Genomic DNA, 18,347 nt, shown 5'->3' with positions numbered 1-18,347 from the left:
TGTATGATATATAGAGTTGTCCTTTGTGTAGTTGTATGATCTATAGAGTGGTGTCCAGTGTGTAGGTGTATGATATATAGAGTGGTGTCCAGTGTGTAGGTGTATGATATATAGAGTGGTGTCTTGTATGTAGGTGTATGATATATAGAGTGGTGTCCTGTGTGTAGGTGTATGATATATAGAGTGGTGTCTTGTATGTAGGTGTATGATCTATAGAGTGGTGTCCAGTGTGTAGGTGTATGATCTATAGAGTGGTGTCCAGTGTGTAGGTGTATGGTATATAGAGTGGTGTTTTGTATGTAGGTGTATGATATATAGAGTGGTGTTTTGTATGTAGGTGTATGATATATAGAGTGGTGTCCAGTGTGTAGGTGTATGATATATAGAGTGGTGTCCAGTGTGTAGGTGTATGATATATAGAGTGGTGTCCTGTGTGTAGGTGTATGATATATAGAATGGTGTCCTGTATGTAGGTGTATGATATATAGAGTGGTGTTTTGTATGTAGGTGTATGATATATAGAGTGGTGTCCTGTGTGTGGGTGTATGATATATAGAATGGTGTCCTGTATGTAGGTGTATGATATATAGAGTGGTGTCTTGTATGTAGGTGTATGATATATAGAATGGTGTCCTGTGTGTAGGTGTGTGGTATATACAGCGTGGTGTCCTGTGTGTAGGTGTGTGGTATATACAGCGTGGTGTCCTGTGTCTTACATTGTGTTTGTACACCATCACACCACAGTCACCAATTCAAAACCAAAGACTTTATGAGACAAAAACCCACAACTTTTAGTAGCAAAAAATAACCGGACTTAGTGCGAGCACCTTCTGAGGAGCCGGTTATGTGACAAGGTGTAAACATTGGAGAACGAGCAGAGGACTTTGTGTTAGTAGCACCCATTCGATGTGTAGGACACGAGTGGTGGCTCCATGTGTACATATCTCCAGATCCTCAGCACATGGAGACGTTGGCTCGTATGGCCAGGTTGTGAAGGGATTCTGAGGTCCAGGAGGAACATCCGAATACTGGTGACAGCCTATTCATTGGCATTTTGTTTTAAGGTTCCCATTGGGTGACCATAAGAAAAAGCAGCTTAGACAATGTCGTGTGGGGGTGTATCTTACATCCACGTCCTTGTGCACCTCAACATCAACAACTTGACTGGCACCAAGAGATAAACACAAAAAGCGAAGACGCGGCCAGTACATGGATGGTGCATGTACGAGATGACACCAGGTGGTGGACAACCATTCCCCCAGCAATGGCCGATCTCTCCCATAAAAGGCCATGTTGGAGGGGGATTCTTGGGTGGTAATTCTTGGGACCACATTTGCAAAAGGTAAAGGAATGGTAGCAATGGAGTTAAAGGATCTGGTTGTTGAGCTGTCCCCTGTACTGTTCAAACAGCTTGTTGGCCTCTTCACTGAGTGCGTCACCTAAAACAGAAGACGCAGCATGGAGTTATGCAGGTGTCTGCTGGTGGAGCGTCCTATAGATAATGTCCTGAGAATGTGAGGTCTACCCGATTGTGACCTTACTCAGAGACAGTGTGGCCTCCTCATTAAAATAATGACTTATTGTGATGGAGCTGAAGTGGTGAGCGTGTGAATGTAAAGGTCACCTCTGTGTCTTCAGCATGCCTGCACGTCTTCTGTACTCCACCCTATGGGACTGGACTATATTTAATCAATCTTCTACGAGACACCATCCAATCACCTTGAATAATAAAAGTCCCCTGCAGGGAACATTTTCTTTGATTTATGGGGGGAGATTTATCAAAGGATTTAGATAAGGCACACAATAGACTGGTCTTATGCCATGTAGGTTGGTCTATATTGATACGGAAAATAGACAACTTTGATAAATCCCCTCCCATGGTGTCAGATGATTCTCAAAGCTGTTTAGACTTGTGTCACCCTCAGGCCAAAGCTACTGAAGTGTTCCACCCTACAAAGTGTTTCGAATATTTTTTGACCTCATTCACTGTAACATGGGGTTAGACATAAAGCAGTGCCTCAAATTCAATGGGTTCTGCCCCCGCAGTGCCACCTAATGCATCGGCATTAACTATCTTCTCATCTTCACTCTATTATGTATATTGCAAGTCTGTCTACACGCATGTTCTGACACCTTTTACCACCCTGGACACTATTGGCATCTTCTCCCTGATATGACTCGTTCCTGAATACTCACCTATATGACAGTTGTGTATCCAGATTCGATGCCCATCGTATTTACAGTTACATTTCATGGCGTTGTTGGTGAAGTCACTCTCAGCCACTTCATAGTTTGGATTAATGACGACCTTTATAGATCAAAAGAGAAGGTTACATGAGAAAACCTAAAACAATTGGTGGTGACAACCAAAGGGGACACTTGGGGGGGGGGGGTTGGAAGACTGATCGTGGGATGTCGTACCTGAAGAATGTAGTTCCCTGGCTTCACATCTGTTATGTCGATCCACTGACAGTCAATGTCGTGACGATACAAATCCCAACATCCCACAGTGATTCCCTGCTCCCCGAAGTTGGCGCATTCATACCTCTTACTGACCGCTGCAAAGAGAAAAGGTGGTGGCTTGAGAATATTTTTCATCAGACATACACTTGATTTTAAAGTTCTGCTACGATAGTGGCTCAGGCTTCCAGTGTTGGTCCTTCTGTTATCTGTGCCTTGTATGATGGAATCACATTTAGCACTTGTTGTGCCCCTTGCTGTGTGCAAATAAGCAGAGATCACAGAGCATCTGCTTAAAGGACGGCTCTGGTATTAGATGGCACTTACAGTCTTGGCACTCGGAGTCCTCCAGGCAGAAGCTTGCTTTGTGCCCCTCAGCCACTTTAGTCCCGTTGGATGTCAGCAGGTCATAGTGAGTGAAGATGTCCATGCTATGGTAGTGCCTGTGGAAACAGAGTCCATTCTAAGAAGACCACCAAGCACAAGGCTCCTATATACCTGTTGTCATATACCTTACATGGTGTCCAACTTATGATGTCACCTAGAGATGGTAACACATGTCACACATTACAGCAGAAAGAGACCACATGGTCCATCTAGTCTGATTTTACCAAAGGTTCAGCATTAGCAGTTTTTAATGATGGATAGAGAAGAACATTTTTAAAGGATTCCCTCAAATCTAACATTAGCTTTAGAGTATTCTAGAAATTTTGGATTTACACTGAGTCCTAACTGCTTAGCCGTAATAGGGGATCACCCTAACACAAGAGGACTTACACATGAGCTCAACAAGGCTTACCCATGGCACTCGTGCCACACCCAGGAGTGTCTGCCAGCTTTGGGCCTAAAATCCGCTCGGCCATTGTTGTGTATCTGGGAGGAGAAACGTAGAAGCCGTCTATGTCCATAGGGCCAGTTGGCATGGCGGGCAGTGCTGGACAGGCAGTTCTCCTCAGCTGCGCAGTACAACATGTGTAGTGGACGGTCTTCAATATATGCAGTCTCCTGGACAAGAGCGGCGTGTAGGACCAGGTCAGAGGCAGCTATAGATTATAAAAGATACAGTCATTGAGGTTAATTAATAGAACATTGGAGTCCTATATTATTCTAGTACCCAGCACCTACTAGAATGTTGATCTAGTGCCCAATGACTACAAAAAAAATAACACCAAAATGTAAGAAGCCTAAGTTCTGGCAGTTGAAGACAATGACTGCCCAAGGTTAGTGGAGATACTTACTCTCAGAACAAATGACTCCAGCCGCGTGCCTGGTGCCAGTGTTTTTGCAGCTGACACTCTTGTGGCGGGAACATTGCTGGAGAGACATTTCTGTGCCACTGCAGCGTACTCCACTCAAAATCATTTCCGTTACATTTGTGGCATCCCAATACCAAGTTTCCTGGGTGGAAAAAGTGACACATAACAGCAAAAGGAGGAAGAAACACCAAGAAACCACCTGATAACACCTGAATACACTTATATTTCAGGACAACTACTCCCCTATTGCGTGTAACATATAATTGCCACAATGCTGGAAAGGACATGTATGGGGCAGATGTAGAGTCCTGACCAGATTCTAACAATCTTAATTATTACAATTTCGCTGTGGTGCTGGAGATTAACATCAATCGTAAGAGCCAGTTTCATCATCGGGGGCATTTATTATTATTACAGATGTCCAAACTGCTCTACAGCAATATAGTTTATGCCTCCTCCCATCACTGAAGATGTTCCTGCTTTCTCTGGTCCCCATTTCTACAATCCTAACCATCATTCATCAATGCCCAGAGTCATCTTTGTAAGACCCCACTGTACATACCGTCACCGCATGCAGAGAGTACCCCAAACCGAGCTGCCGACATGCCACCATTGCTTCCTTAGTTGTCCAGCCATCACTGCACAGGTAGCCCCAAGAGTTTCCAAGCTTCAACTCCACACGGCCCTCATACGTTGTGCGCCCCCCGATAATGCGTATCTGAGAGGGTCAGCCCAAGAGCAGAAGCGGTGACATACAATAACAAGAAAACATGAGCCACACAAGGACAAGAGAAGGTGATCAGTCGTAAAGCTGTGACAGGAGTTTACACCAAATGTGAAACAGGAGATAAGGATATTCCACGTATATACAGGACAGTTTTATAGGTTGAATTCATGCAGTAAGATATAGGAAGCCATAAATCACCAGAACAAGTACAACATGACAATAACACACATTCGTGACCAAAGCCAGTCCCAGCATGCATAGCTCTACCTAGCCAAGCACAATGTGACAGAGGAAACAACATACATGACCAAAGCCAAACCCAGTAAAGGCAGACTCAACCTTGCCAAGCACAACATGACAGAGCTGTGCACATACATGACCAAAGTTAAACTCTGCACAGACACACACCACTTGGCCAAGCACAACATGACAAAGCAGACAACATACGTGACCAAAGCCAAACCAAGCAAAGACACCTGGCCAAGCACAACGTGATAGAACAGTGCGCACACACGACCACCAAAGCCAAATCCAGCACAGACAGACAGCACCTGGCCAAGCACAACACTGCTTGCATAAAAGGTGTGGAGAATGGTGGACAGCATTCTTCTTGTGCAGGAGTGCTCTTCTGCTGAGATTCTTATGCCACTGAGCTGTGGGCAGAACATAGTGGCCTGGAAGCTACTCTGATGGCTGATCAGGTTCCTGGCAGTGGACATCCTACAATTGTTTAGAAGCAGACTATCATTTAGAGCTTTGCGAGTCGCCTCCTTAATCTAGTGAAAGTCTGATGAATGACCCCAGAGATGAGGGTTATTGAAGTCATGTTAGAGATTGGTATCAGCACCATGGAGAGGACACAGAAACATGTAGCAGTGGCAGCCTCACCTAGGATGACTCTGATCCCTTAACCTGCTCAGTATGGTCTGTATACCCTCCTGTATATTGTCCTGTCTCAATCACACTGCATGACACGGAGTCTAATACATACCTGAAGGGCACTGCTGACAAATCCTAGACCAAGCTGTTGGCAGACAACAGCAGCCTCCTTGGTTCCCCAGCCTTCGCCACAAATAAATCCCCAGCGCTCTTCTCCGCGAGGTCCCCACAAAACCTCCACCCGCCCCTCATGCTGGCTCCGACCCCCTGCCAAGCGAATCTGAGAGGAAAAAGGATCCCATGTTTCATATCCATTCTAAAACAAATATCTGTTTTAAGATATTTACTGGACCCTCCCTCCTTCTTGAAGTCCTTCAAAACTGTTCTACAGGTTATTGAGAATATTTTCAGGTGATCACACTGCCAGTCCGCTGACTTACCCTCCCATAGAATACAGTGTGTATAATGCAGACTACAGATCCCCCAGTGAATGCTTATGGTGTGAACACATCGAAAATCTTAAATCTGGTGGTGGCCTCACCCATTTGCAGTATCCCTAGATTTGTGTTCATACACATATAGGATGATGTAAGGTGCCCCATATACATTAGAATAAAGTTGATGAAAATTGACTATTTCAATCACCACAATCATTTGTTGTTGGGTAAAGTTTAGGGTATAATATCACAGAGGTGACACCTGCCGTATTATCTGCCTATTATTTAGATCCTATCCCCATGACTACAGGGTGAACAATAGAAGCAGTACCATATGGACAGAATATAGGTGGTCAGAAAGAGGATAATTGCTGAACCTCAAAGAGGTCTTCGTTCTGGTTCTTCTAAGAATAAGGGCATAATATGTCTCCGAAGAGACTGCAAGACTTAGGGAAAAAACCTGCATAGAAGCTCTCCTTTAGAAGCAAGAGATCTTGCTCTCTGGTGCCACCTATTGGCGGTAGCATCCCTACAAGTCAATCCCTACAAGTCAATACAAGCCCTTTTAAGAGCTACAAGTCAATACAAGCCCTTTTAAGAGCCTTGAAACATTATTTGGAAATGTTAGGCAACCAGATTCTTCTCCAAAAGGAAGGTATCCCATCTGTAAATCACCAATTTGCAGTTCCTGATCCTCCTCTGTACAGGGCAGGGTGCTGGCTGGCTGGAAGAGAGGCCATGCTTGCGATAGACCGCATCCTTTGTGCATGTTTTTTTTGTGTACCATGTTTACACTTTTTCTTGCACTTTGGATGATTGATTCCGCGGCTCTTAAGTAAGTCTTTACACAGTTTGTCGGTCTCTTCAAAGAGACACATTGCCTCCACAGTCACAAGGCCACTTTACCAACCAGCACCTTGTTTTGTACTGATGAGAAGCATGAACCTCATTAGCCAACCAGAATTTTCTCCCAGAAATAAGGTTACCAATCTGTAGCTCACCAATTTGCAGTTGATCCTCATCAGTACAGGGCAGGGGGCTGGCTGGCTGGTAGATAGGCCATAAGTTTTCAAGTAGTTCACCCCCTACGTCACATGACAAGGGCCTCTTTACTAACCAATACCCTGCTTTGTACTGATGAGGGGCAGTAATCTCCAAAACAGATGTCTACAGATGTGTCAGAAGTCTGCATTGCAATTCACGGTACACTTCTGATTTACTTACTTATTTTTGTTATAAGGATCTTCTGAGGTTGTGGTCTTCTGGACTTCTAGAGGATGTGTGTATGTGTGGCTATCAGATTTCTCTCCTTCCAGCAACCCAGCTTTATGTGCTCCTTGGTGAGCAATAGGGTGCAGCCTATGTGGAAACTAGGAGTTGTGGTTCTCCCCAATCTTTGCCAAAGTGAAGACATCTATATCCTGGACCCTTGTGGCCCAGAGGGAAAGGGAACGGTATGTGGTGGACAATCTCTTAAAAAGGGGCAGTAATAGACCCCATCCTTGTGTAATCTTTATGTGGCATACTACACCTTTTTGAAAATGCTGTGTATAGATGGGTGACTCTCTGGTTTGGATAATAATCCCCAGTCACGTTTTAAAGCTTGCAAAGAGACCAGGCACTGAATTGCAAGGAAGCTACCTGGCAGTACTTTCCCTTATTGAAGAGAATATTTTGCATATTTTCTTCTTCTGAAGCTTATTCCACTGATGTCCCCATGCCTCATAAGTCTCATCTGGAGAAGCACAGGGCTGGAGTCTTTGCTAGAGGATTACTGCTTCATTCTGGATGGCCAAAATCCTGTTCTCAGGGCTTTAATTTGATCTGATTGCTTTGCAGCGACCATCAGCGCACTTGTCAATGGAGACACAGACATCTCTATGTGACTATGTCGTGATGGTCCTGGCAGACTTTGGTGTTATCCTAAGAGCAGGTCATTCAATGCTAGCGCTGTGTGTAATCCGGAGGAGCCGGCAGTTTCCATTCAGGAAGTTCTGAGATTCTGTTCTGTAAAAGGAATTTCCAGTTCTTCCCACCCAAAGCAAATACAAACTCATAGTCTGTGTATAGAGGAACTGGCATGCAAATCAAGAGGGTCCTGTCTATTCGTCCTTCTTGATTTGCCGGATATATGGAGCAACATAATTCTTGGGCTGAAAACTGGCAGTAATATATGAGTTTTGTTGAGGAATAAGAAAATAAGAAGAGTTGGAGTGAGAGGACAATCAGCCGCTGATCAAAGTCTGCACACTAATGGGATTTGTCATTTGAAGTTAGATCATATTTCATACCAGTGACCTGAAGTTCATAGCAATGTAGTAATTTTAGGATGACACCGTCTATGAGGCCACCACTGTATCTGCCCAGTTATAATATGGCATCACATATACACCAATCAGCCATAACCAACAAAGTGCTGATGCTAACCCCGGTCCACCACCAGAAGTGTCTACAATGGACACGTGATCAGAACAGGAAGAAGGCACCCGATCTGATGGATGACGTTCTCCATCATGTAGACGTCCGTTTGCGTGTGCATCACCTACCTGGGGAAGAGATGGGATCAGGATGCGCTACGATAAGAAGACAAGCCAACAGGTGCAGTTTCATGGTCAATGTTCTGATGGAGACTTTGATTATTGGTATCATGTGGATATTACCGTGGCTCCTACCGAACCTCGGTACAGACCAAGCCCCCCTACTCCCCTTGGTAGTGGCCTCTTTCAGCAGGATAATGCCCAGGCCACACTGCAGACATTGTTCAGAAAATGAGAAACATGACAAAAAAAAATAAAGATGACTCGGCCTCCAGATTTCCCAGATCTCAAATCAGATCAATCATCTATGGGATGTGCTGGAGAAACAAGTTCTATTCATGGAGGCTGCACCTCAAACCTTACAGGATCTGATACCACAGAGGACATATCACAAGTCTACAGAGACTGGGCCTTGTCCGGTCACAGTACCAGGGGGCGGACTGGAGTGAAGGACTGGAGTCTCAGAGACTCGGACACAGGAGCAACTCCACAGCTCACTGGAGAACAGGAATTACTTGGACTGTATGAAATATGTAAGGACTGTATACATCGGGTCTATATGAAGTGGAGGACTGGAGTCTTGGAGATGCCCTAAGTCATTGTTACCCTCTATCTTTAGAAAGCTGTGTATCATTTGTATGTGATCTGAACTGGTTGCCTGCAGGAGGTCACCACCATAAGAAAGGTCTCAGCATCCATCTCATCCACACTTCATTCCCTCCTTCCACACTTATGCCATCTCCACACATTCCTCACCCATTCCATCTCCCATCACTATTTGGCCCGTCCATGGGCAGAAGTGGCATACTGACCATCTTGTCATAGCCCATGTACGGGGTGTTGCACTTGACGGAGGCATCTTCGGTGTGCTTGCAGTCCTCTTGTGTGATATTCTTGTACTGACAGTCGAAGATAGACTTTTCATTTCCAGTACACTTCACCTCATTCATGTGGATGGCACCCATGCCTGTCCAAAAAGAGCAAAAGAAATGTACAGGTGACAGAATGTCATACGACTCCCACACCTAGTCATCTTCTGTCTCTGTATGGATTAGGACCTGAATCTGTAGCTGATATAGTTCTATGGAACTGTTCGCACGGCTGGATTTCTGTATGGCTTTATTACTTTACACACTCCAAATGTTTTGATAGGCAGCATGATCCATCAAATACTATCAGATCATTGGAACCTGGACAGTACAGATCTGCAAAAGTCTACGTTTGTATGACACGTCTGTTTGTAGACCCTTCTATTGCCATACAAGCTTTGTGTGAATAGAGGTCTGCTTCCCCGGGAAGCGATGCATCTTTTACCTCAATCGCACATGTCACAAGTTGCTATGAAATTACAGTAAACAACTCATGCACTTCTATGGCAACCCTAATATGGCAGTGTGCACAATTGTGTACATTCTAACCCACAAATAGTATATGATGAAGCTATATTGTGCACCCTACAATGGTCTGCTCAACTTGACATTCTGTTTCACAGATGGAGATGTCTTATTGGATCCAGATTCTTCTAGGAGGAACCATAGTCTGCTATGTGGCATAAGATGGAGCACACTGAAACTTATTTGTATAAGCAATAAGGGTCTGTTTATCATAGTACTTCGTTCCTGCAAAACAGAATATAGATGCTATCTGGGCCCAGTGATTTGTGTATTTTAGTGTTATTAAGACAGCACTGCACTTCTTGTTGGGTTATGCAGGTGAGATATGCTGGAGAATTTACATTATCCATTCTCATGTCATCAGACATTGGATTTTCTTGAGTAAAAACAATAAAGAAGAAGGCATTTTGTAGATTGGCCTTTTCCTCATCCTCCTCCACCATTACACCTAGATTATTTCTTACGAGGCACACATTTTCAGTTTTAAGTTTCTTAGATAGGTGGAGAACATTTTTTGGTTCTTTTTTACTTTCTGTGGCAATCTTTCTCTTTGTTGCAATTTTTGATTTTTTCTTTTACAGAATGTAGTCTTCTCCTTTTGTATTGCCTCCCCATCTACCTTCTTGTTTCAGTAGTGAGAATGTTTTCTGTTTATAATTTATCGCAACCCTAACAGTTTGCTATTACCTACATTTGTTTTCTCATATTTCTAACACATTTATTCCCATAGAGTATGTGTTCACAACTACGGTAAGTACCAAGGTGTGATATTGCATGACCCAGTAATATACAACAATACTGTATCTACGATCCACCTAATACAGATACTGTAGGAGTAAGAAGGGCATGTTCACACAAAATTCTGCCTACAAATTGACATGCTTTGGCACACATATTGATGTGCATTTACATAAAGTTTTCACAGTGAAACACATGGATTGCATGGATTCCTTGAGAAAATGCTCATAAAAGTAACGTTACTAAAAAAATAAAAAACATTTTTTAGTCATTGCGAAATGGAACCCTTTATGTTACCCAGGTGCAGATATAGTCACAGTACCGAGTCATGTTCAGGTATGAATCATCCATATACTGTACATGAAGGCACAGTTCTTAAAGGGGTACTCCCATGGAAAACTTTTTTATTTATTTATTTATTTTTGTAATCAACTGGTGCCAGAAAGTTAAACAGATTTGTAAATTACTTCTATTAAATTTTTTTAATCCTTCCAGTACTTATTAGCTGCTGCATACTACAGAGAACACAGAGCTCTCTGCTGACATCATGACCACAGTGCTCTATGCTGACATCTCTGTCCATTTGTCCTAAAATGGACAGAGATGTCATTAGAGAGCACTGTGTTCCAAAAAGAAAAAATTTCCTCTGTAGTTTTCAGCAACTAATAAGTACTGGAAGGATTAAGATTTTTGTAATAGAAGTAATTTACAAATCTGTTTAACTTTCTGGCACCAGTTGATTTAAAAAAAGAAAGTTTTCCAAGGGAGTACCCCTTTAAATGGAGTAGAGTTCCAAAGTGACCACAGCAGCAGCAGATGGAGAGCTAACCAGTGCAAAGTCATTGAGGAATTTGAGGTTCTTTTTACGATATTAAAGTCCCCGAGAAATCATGCCAGCTCCTGCCAACAGAAGTGTTCCGAACCTGACCAGAGATCCAACGTGGTAATGGACTGAAAAAGCGGTCCTTGAAAGAGGTTACCATCTTCAAGCGACTAAGTAGATTGCAGTGGATTATACTATTATAATAAGTGGTAATTATTCCTAAATATCTTCAGCCTCTGTTTCCTCCTGAACGGTGAAGTCTATGATCTTGTACTTCCCACAATTTCATAGGACACTCCGTATTTTGGCTACAGTGATGCGGTGACATAACTTTCACATATGCGGCTCATTACAGACTGGGCACAGACTCACAGGCGGCTGGCCAGCGGGGCTGATGACTTCCAGATGTTCTTCGCTTCACATTAATATCCATCCTGGTAGGGAAACAAAACCCCAAGATCCTCTCCAAGCAGCATCCTACTGTGGATCTTCAACTTATTCTTTCCTGCTTTGCAACACTGTACTCCTCGGGTAGTCTACAGGGACCTCACACAGTCTTTTGAGGAGTCTGGAGGTGAAGCTGGAGAACAGCATTCTGGGAATGTGTATCAGTCCACCACAGATACTCAGACTGTTGACTATTGATTGGTATAAGGACCTCTCATGGTGGACAATGGCCATGGGTAGAGATGAGTAAAATGATTCTGAACAGATCAAATGCCTTCTGAATTTCTTTCAAAAATTTGTCAGGATCCAAAACGCAGGATCTGTTTTAAGTGAATCACTCGGAATAGCAGCTGCCATTTTTGAGGATCGGAAGAAGGGTTAGGGTCACTGTGTCATGGTGTTATATACCTTGGATACAGAAATCTTAGGTGACCTTGTGTGTTATACACGGCTCTTCAGGGCAATTGGGACACTTTTGAATCTAAATCTAATTTGACAGCCAATTCTGTAGAATCAGACCAGAAATTCATTTAGATGTTCACCTAATTTTAGCCCTTACAGCCTCAATGAGAGTTGTAGTTTCCCAGCAGCCATACAGCCAAAGTCTGGTGACCACTGATTTATTACATTCAGTTCTGTCCTATACATTTGGTTGTTAATATCAACTTCTTTTTTTCTTGTCCACTTATCTGGTGACCACTCACCTTGGCCCATCCGAGCACCAGTCAAGGCTTCTTTCGCACTTCCGAAGCCAAGCTCTCTACAGACTACACTGGCTGCTTGCAGATCCCAGCGGTCATCGCACACAGTGCCCCACTGCCCATTCTTCAAAATTTCAACACGACCCTCCCCGGGGCGAGAACCCCCTTTCAATCGGATGATCTCCTGTAGGACAGATGCAGAAGACAACACTGAGGACACAAGTTGCAGAAGTGGTGGAGCCCCATGATACCCTTCTCTTACTAACCTCACGCTGCGGCTGTTGTACCACTTTCTTCTTCTTGATTGGTGTCTGTGCTGCGCTTTGAGCTACGTATATAGGCCCAAGAGCGCAACTTACAACCACCGGGTCCCCATCTTGACAGGCTGCAGAGCTGTTCTGCTTGTAATATTCAAAGGGACACAGAGACAAGTGGACTTCTGTGCCCAAGCACTTTACAGAGTGCAAGCGGAAGGATGGCTTTTGTCTGTCCAGATAGAGCCTGTGCGTGAGAGATAAAGCCATAGGAAGACTTGTGAAGGATATAAGGAAACGGCAGCTCAGCCAAGAGGATGGAGGCATTTAGGACACTTTCATACAAAAACCATGAGTGTGGATCTTCTGTATGTTGGACCCACTCTTGGTTTTGGCTTAAAGGAAAACGTTCATCCTGTTCACCCACTCTGACACAGGGTCACTGACTCCTATACGTACCTTTACTTCGGAGATTTTTCCCTCCGAAGATCTGCTTCCATCTTCTGTGCTGGAGGCGGGCCCGCCGTCTCAATTTGAATATTAATTGTCACCGGTCAAGTGAGCGCTGTGCCGACTGAGCTCTCACATGACCAGAGACAATCAATATTCAAACTGAGCAGGCGGCCCGCCTAAAGTGTGCAATTCACAGAAGATGGAAGCAGATCTTCTGAGGGACAGATCTCCGGAGTAAAGGTACGTAAAAGAGTCATTGACTCCACATCGGTCTCCTGTTCACCCACACTATAACCTAGTGTATTGGGTTTAGTTTGGGTGAACAGGATGACCCTTTTCCTTTAAACACATACAATATGCAAAGGGGCTTTACTCTGAAAGCACATATTGACTTTGTGGCAGACTCATGCAGACAAAACCATGCCTGCATGCGGTGGTAAGTGGTCGTGTGATGTTGCTGGGATTGCCAGCATCATCCTGCGCCCATTGATCACCGAGCACACTGTGATGGACGTACGGCCACATGCAACTGAGAGTAAAGCAAATCAATCACCGATTCAGCTGTGATTGCAACACACAGTATTCTCCACCCAGATAGACGAAACAGTTCACATTTTGCTTCCTTTGCACCCATTATATGATGATGAATCAGCGAGCAGATTGATTTACCTATGCTTATGAAGTCTTGTGAGGAATCACAGATTTCATAAGATAACACATAAGAGAAGGACTGATGTCCACGCGATGTGTTACTTATCTGTCACAAGCCATAAGTAGTGATGAAGGAGCAGAATCTCATAGAGCCATCACCAGGACAGATAAAAAAAAAGTTTAAACAAGACAAAAGAAAATGTCTTCAAACTAAAGCTCATAAGATCTTAAAGACGATCAATGGAGAACCCAAGATGAAGAGAAGGAGGAGCTATTTTAATAAGGACTACTAACCACAGTCTCCTACACACTATATACAGCCCTTACCACCCACTCATACAACCACCACACCCAACATGCAGAAAGAAGAACTTTACCAGGACCACCAAAGCCACCACCTTGATGTATTACGGGTCTGAAGCTAGAGATGAGCAGATGTGTGTCTTCCATCCTGACATTTCATAGTGCCCCACGGCTATTATTGAAAATTTACCACACTGAATCAGTTATTAAGGCATGTGAAAAAGAAAGTATTGTTAGGTCTGGCTGATTATTTCCAGGTTCATGTTGTATCTTGACCTCACCATGTAGAAAGCCATGACAATGACATCGCCACCTCAGGTTCCCACAAGAACACTCTGCCCACATCAAAGATAAAAAATTGTGTAAAGATCACGTTGAAGCTGACCGTATGCAGGTTTTTGAGCTTCCCGAATTAAGGCTCACACTTTATGAAGTTCTGCAGCTCGACAATGAACTAGAAGACAAGGCCTATAGGTGAGTGAGGAGACACAACATGAACGCTCTGGAGATACAGTCTTGACCCAATCCCAATAGAGAGTGCCTGAAATGTGCAGCTCATTTAGGAACATCTCCCATCAGCCTTGTGTACCGCTTAATAAGGGCAGTACTAGGGCCTATGTTCTGAGCTTGATATTGCTTATTATATTTTAAGATCACAAACGTTCAGGATGATGTAGGTTCAATAATAGAAGGGGGGGGGGGCAAATACTTCTTTGGATCAATGTTAATTTAGCAAATCATAAGACAAGTTAACAGGTGAATAGAAACGGCCTTAATGTCAGGTGTGTTTGCTCATCTGTAGCCACAACCTGTGATGGACACGTTGTGTGCCTGGTACCTGTTGTCGGTCTTCAGGTCCTTCTTTTGGGGGTCTTTCTTAAGAGGGGATCTGTCAGACAGAGGACAGGAAATTACATAGTGGTAGAAGAGACTTATGCATAGTGTCAAGCCCAGGGTCAGTATTCCTACAGGCTTGGTCAACTAAAAATGTAGGGTTCCCCATATAATCATTGTCCCTTATATATGTCACAACTCATTTAAAGTTGCTTTAAAGGGGTACTCCGGTGGAAAACTTTTTTATTTTAGCTCAACTGGTGCCAGAAAGTTAAACAGGTTTGTCAATTACTTCTATTAAAATGTTTTAATCCTTCCAGTACTTATTAGCTGCTGAATACTACAGAGGAAATTCTTTTCTTTTTGGAACACAGTGCACTCTGCTGAATCAAGAGTGCTCTCTGCTGACCTCTCTGTCCATTTTAGGAACTGACCAGAGCAGCATATGTATGCTATGGGGATTTTCTCCTACTCTGGACAGTTCTTAAAATGGACAGAGATGTCAGCAGAGAGCGCTGTGTTCCAAAAAGAAAATAATTTCTTCTGTAGTAATCAGCAGCTAATAAGTACTGGAAGGATTAAGATTTTTTTTTTATAGAAGCGATTTACAAATCTGTTTAACTTTCTGGCACCAGTTGATTTAAAAAAAAGAAAACGTTTTTCACCGAAGTACCACTTTAAACATCTGCTGGCTTGACAAAGATTCAGCCATAACACAAGCATTCTTCAATGGAGAAAGGACAGAATAACAGATTCTCTGGCCAATAACTTATTTTTCCGAAAACAAAAGGTTTAGCCATTCCCGATATCTGCTGTTTGGAGAGAGTTCGGAGGCAACCATACCCATTGATGGTCAGCTGAAATTGGTTGGTGTAACCAACTTGGCCAGAATTGGCTCCAGTGCATATGAGTTTGAGGTTGGGAGATCAAACCATGTGTTGATAATTTATGTACATCACTGTGGTCTATGCTGGTGCTATATAAATAAATTGGTGTGTACATCATATGATAAAATCTACATTTTCAAAGCTGGTAGCCAGAGCGGCTCATAATTGCCATTAAAGTGGATGATCACCAGAGATGGACAGCACATGCCCAGTGAGGGGACACTAATGAAGGGCACCAAGTGTCCAGAGTCATTGGGGGTGGATATTATATTGACACCAATGGCACATAAGATGTTAAGCAACGTGGAGGCTCTAGATGCATAAGGCAACGAATCAATGTAATGTAGAGGGCCTGCCAGTGTCACAGGTCTGACCTGTCTCAATGAAGATCAATGACTGATGTGAACGACTCCTTATAATGGGGCACAAAGTGCCTGATGGTGCACTAAGCTTGTGCCAGCTACCAGAAGAACACACATAACTATGTCTTTAGATCTCTATAAGGCCTTTACTTAAAGGTGTGTATGCAGTATGAACAGGGAGGAAAGGGCACAGAAGAGCAGGAGGTCACAAGCCTACGGTGAAGCTGTGATGATTGACGTCCTATCATCTGTAAAAACAGAAGTTTATTCTCCGATCCTTACAGTGAAGGAATCACAGGAAATAAACTTTCCATGATACCTTGGACTTGAGGCCACCACCTTGGGGACCCGTTTAGAGGCGGCTTGTTTCTTCAGACGTCTGAGGGGAGATAAGATGGAGATGATTGTATTACAACAATAGGCAGAGGTTAGTGAGAGATGTCTATAGAAGGGACAGGTGGATGGAGCACTGCTGGACCATTAAGCCATGGAGAGGTTCCTCCAGCTGTGACCATATTGTCCACGTCTTAGCATTTAAACAGTGTATTTTTGGCGAATGAGGCGAAGGTGTTAAGGCTCATTGTCAGGGTGGCCCCGAGGGGCCCCCAGTGCTGTAGCTGACAGGGTTAGTACAGCACTTGGGAGTTTATTTTCTGTCATGAAATAAACTGCCCGGGGTTACCTTCTGGAGTGACGCTTTGTCTTGGTGGAACGTTTTTTGTTTGAAGATGTTTTATCTTGTCTGAAAAATGTGAGATTGAAAGATGTCAGAGAAGGAAAGGGCCAAGACTAAGAGTAAGGACATGATGGGTGAAGTGACCCATGGGCAACCATCCCCTGCTTCAGTACATGCCCACCTGTTAAATAAAGTAAATACTTACTAAGTGTCTCACATCATGTGACATCACCTCAAGAGACAGCAGATGTATGTTCTCACCTGTGACATTACCACATGAGACAGCAGATGTTCTCACCTCTGATATCACCACATGAGACAGCAGATGTTCTCACCTGTGACATTACCACATGAGACAGCAGATGTTCTCACCTGTGATATCACCACATGAGACAGCAGATGTTCTCACCTGTGACATTACCACATGAGACAGCAGATGTATGTTCTCACCTGTGACATTACCACATGAGACAGCAGATGTTCTCACCTGTGATATCACCACATGAGACAGCAGATGTTCTCACCTGTGATATCACCACATGAGACAGCAGATGTTCTCACCTGTGACATTACCACATGAGACAGCAGATGTATGTTCTCACCTGTGACATTACCACATGAGACAGCAGATGTTCTCACCTCTGATATCACCACATGAGACAGCAGATGTTCTCACCTGTGATATCACCACATGAGACAGCAGATGTTCTCACCTGTGATATCACCACATGAGACAGCAGATGTTCTCACCTGTGACATTACCACATGAGACAGCAGATGTTCTCACCTGTGACATTACCACATGAGACAGCAGATGTTCTCACCTGTGATATCACCACATGAGACAGCAGATGTTCTCACCTGTGACATTACCACATGAGACAGCAGATGTTCTCACCTGTGACATTACCACATGAGACAGCAGATGTTCTCACCTGTGACATTACCACATGAGACAGCAGATGTTCTCACCTGTGATATCACCACATGAGACAGCAGATGTTCTCACCTGTGACATTACCACATGAGACAGCAGATGTTCTCACCTGTGATATCACCACATGAGACAGCAGATGTTCTCACCTGTGACATTACCACATGAGACAGCAGATGTATGTTCTCACCTGTGACATTACCACATGAGACAGCAGATGTTCTCACCTGTGATATCACCACATGAGACAGCAGATGTTCTCACCTGTGATATCACCACATGAGACAGCAGATGTTCTCACCTGTGACATTACCACATGAGACAGCAGATGTATGTTCTCACCTGTGACATTACCACATGAGACAGCAGATGTTCTCACCTCTGATATCACCACATGAGACAGCAGATGTTCTCACCTGTGATATCACCACATGAGACAGCAGATGTTCTCACCTGTGATATCACCACATGAGACAGCAGATGTTCTCACCTGTGACATTACCACATGAGACAGCAGATGTTCTCACCTGTGACATTACCACATGAGACAGCAGATGTTCTCACCTGTGACATTACCACATGAGACAGCAGATG

At 43.7% G+C, this 18,347-nt stretch overlaps 1 protein-coding gene across 6 annotated transcripts in view; it reads right to left on the bottom strand.

Annotated features, from left to right (window-relative positions):
- Positions 1 to 751: 751 nt before the first annotated feature.
- LOXL3 (lysyl oxidase like 3) overlaps positions 752 to 18,347 on the bottom strand; it is an 82,398-nt gene continuing 64,802 nt past the window's right edge. For 4 of the 6 annotated variants that reach the window (XM_056538992.1, XM_056539076.1, XM_056539164.1 and 1 more), the window contains 11 exons: positions 14,899 to 14,949; positions 12,666 to 12,900; positions 12,403 to 12,583; positions 9,109 to 9,263; positions 5,435 to 5,602; positions 3,699 to 3,858; positions 3,260 to 3,503; positions 2,788 to 2,903; positions 2,422 to 2,558; positions 2,197 to 2,308; positions 752 to 1,439 (listed from right to left, as the gene is read on the bottom strand). In XM_056538992.1, the coding sequence (XP_056394967.1) occupies positions 1,366 to 1,439; positions 2,197 to 2,308; positions 2,422 to 2,558; positions 2,788 to 2,903; positions 3,260 to 3,503; positions 3,699 to 3,858; positions 5,435 to 5,602; positions 9,109 to 9,263; positions 12,403 to 12,583; positions 12,666 to 12,900; positions 14,899 to 14,949 (1,633 nt within the window). In that variant the 3' untranslated portion in view covers positions 752 to 1,365. Of the gene's footprint in view, positions 1,440 to 2,196; positions 2,309 to 2,421; positions 2,559 to 2,787; positions 2,904 to 3,259; positions 3,504 to 3,698; positions 3,859 to 4,278; positions 4,435 to 5,434; positions 5,603 to 9,108; positions 9,264 to 12,402; positions 12,584 to 12,665; positions 12,901 to 14,898; positions 14,950 to 18,347 lie in introns of all 6 variants that reach the window. The other 2 variants (XM_056539309.1, XM_056539387.1) reach the window with 2 other exon arrangements.

The sequence above is a fragment of the Hyla sarda genome, chromosome 1 (assembly GCF_029499605.1).
Source record: "Hyla sarda isolate aHylSar1 chromosome 1, aHylSar1.hap1, whole genome shotgun sequence".
NCBI classification, from domain to species: Eukaryota; Metazoa; Chordata; class Amphibia; order Anura; family Hylidae; genus Hyla; species Hyla sarda.
Note: the sequence above shows the minus strand (reverse complement) of the source record. Positions and strands in the feature narration are given on the sequence as shown.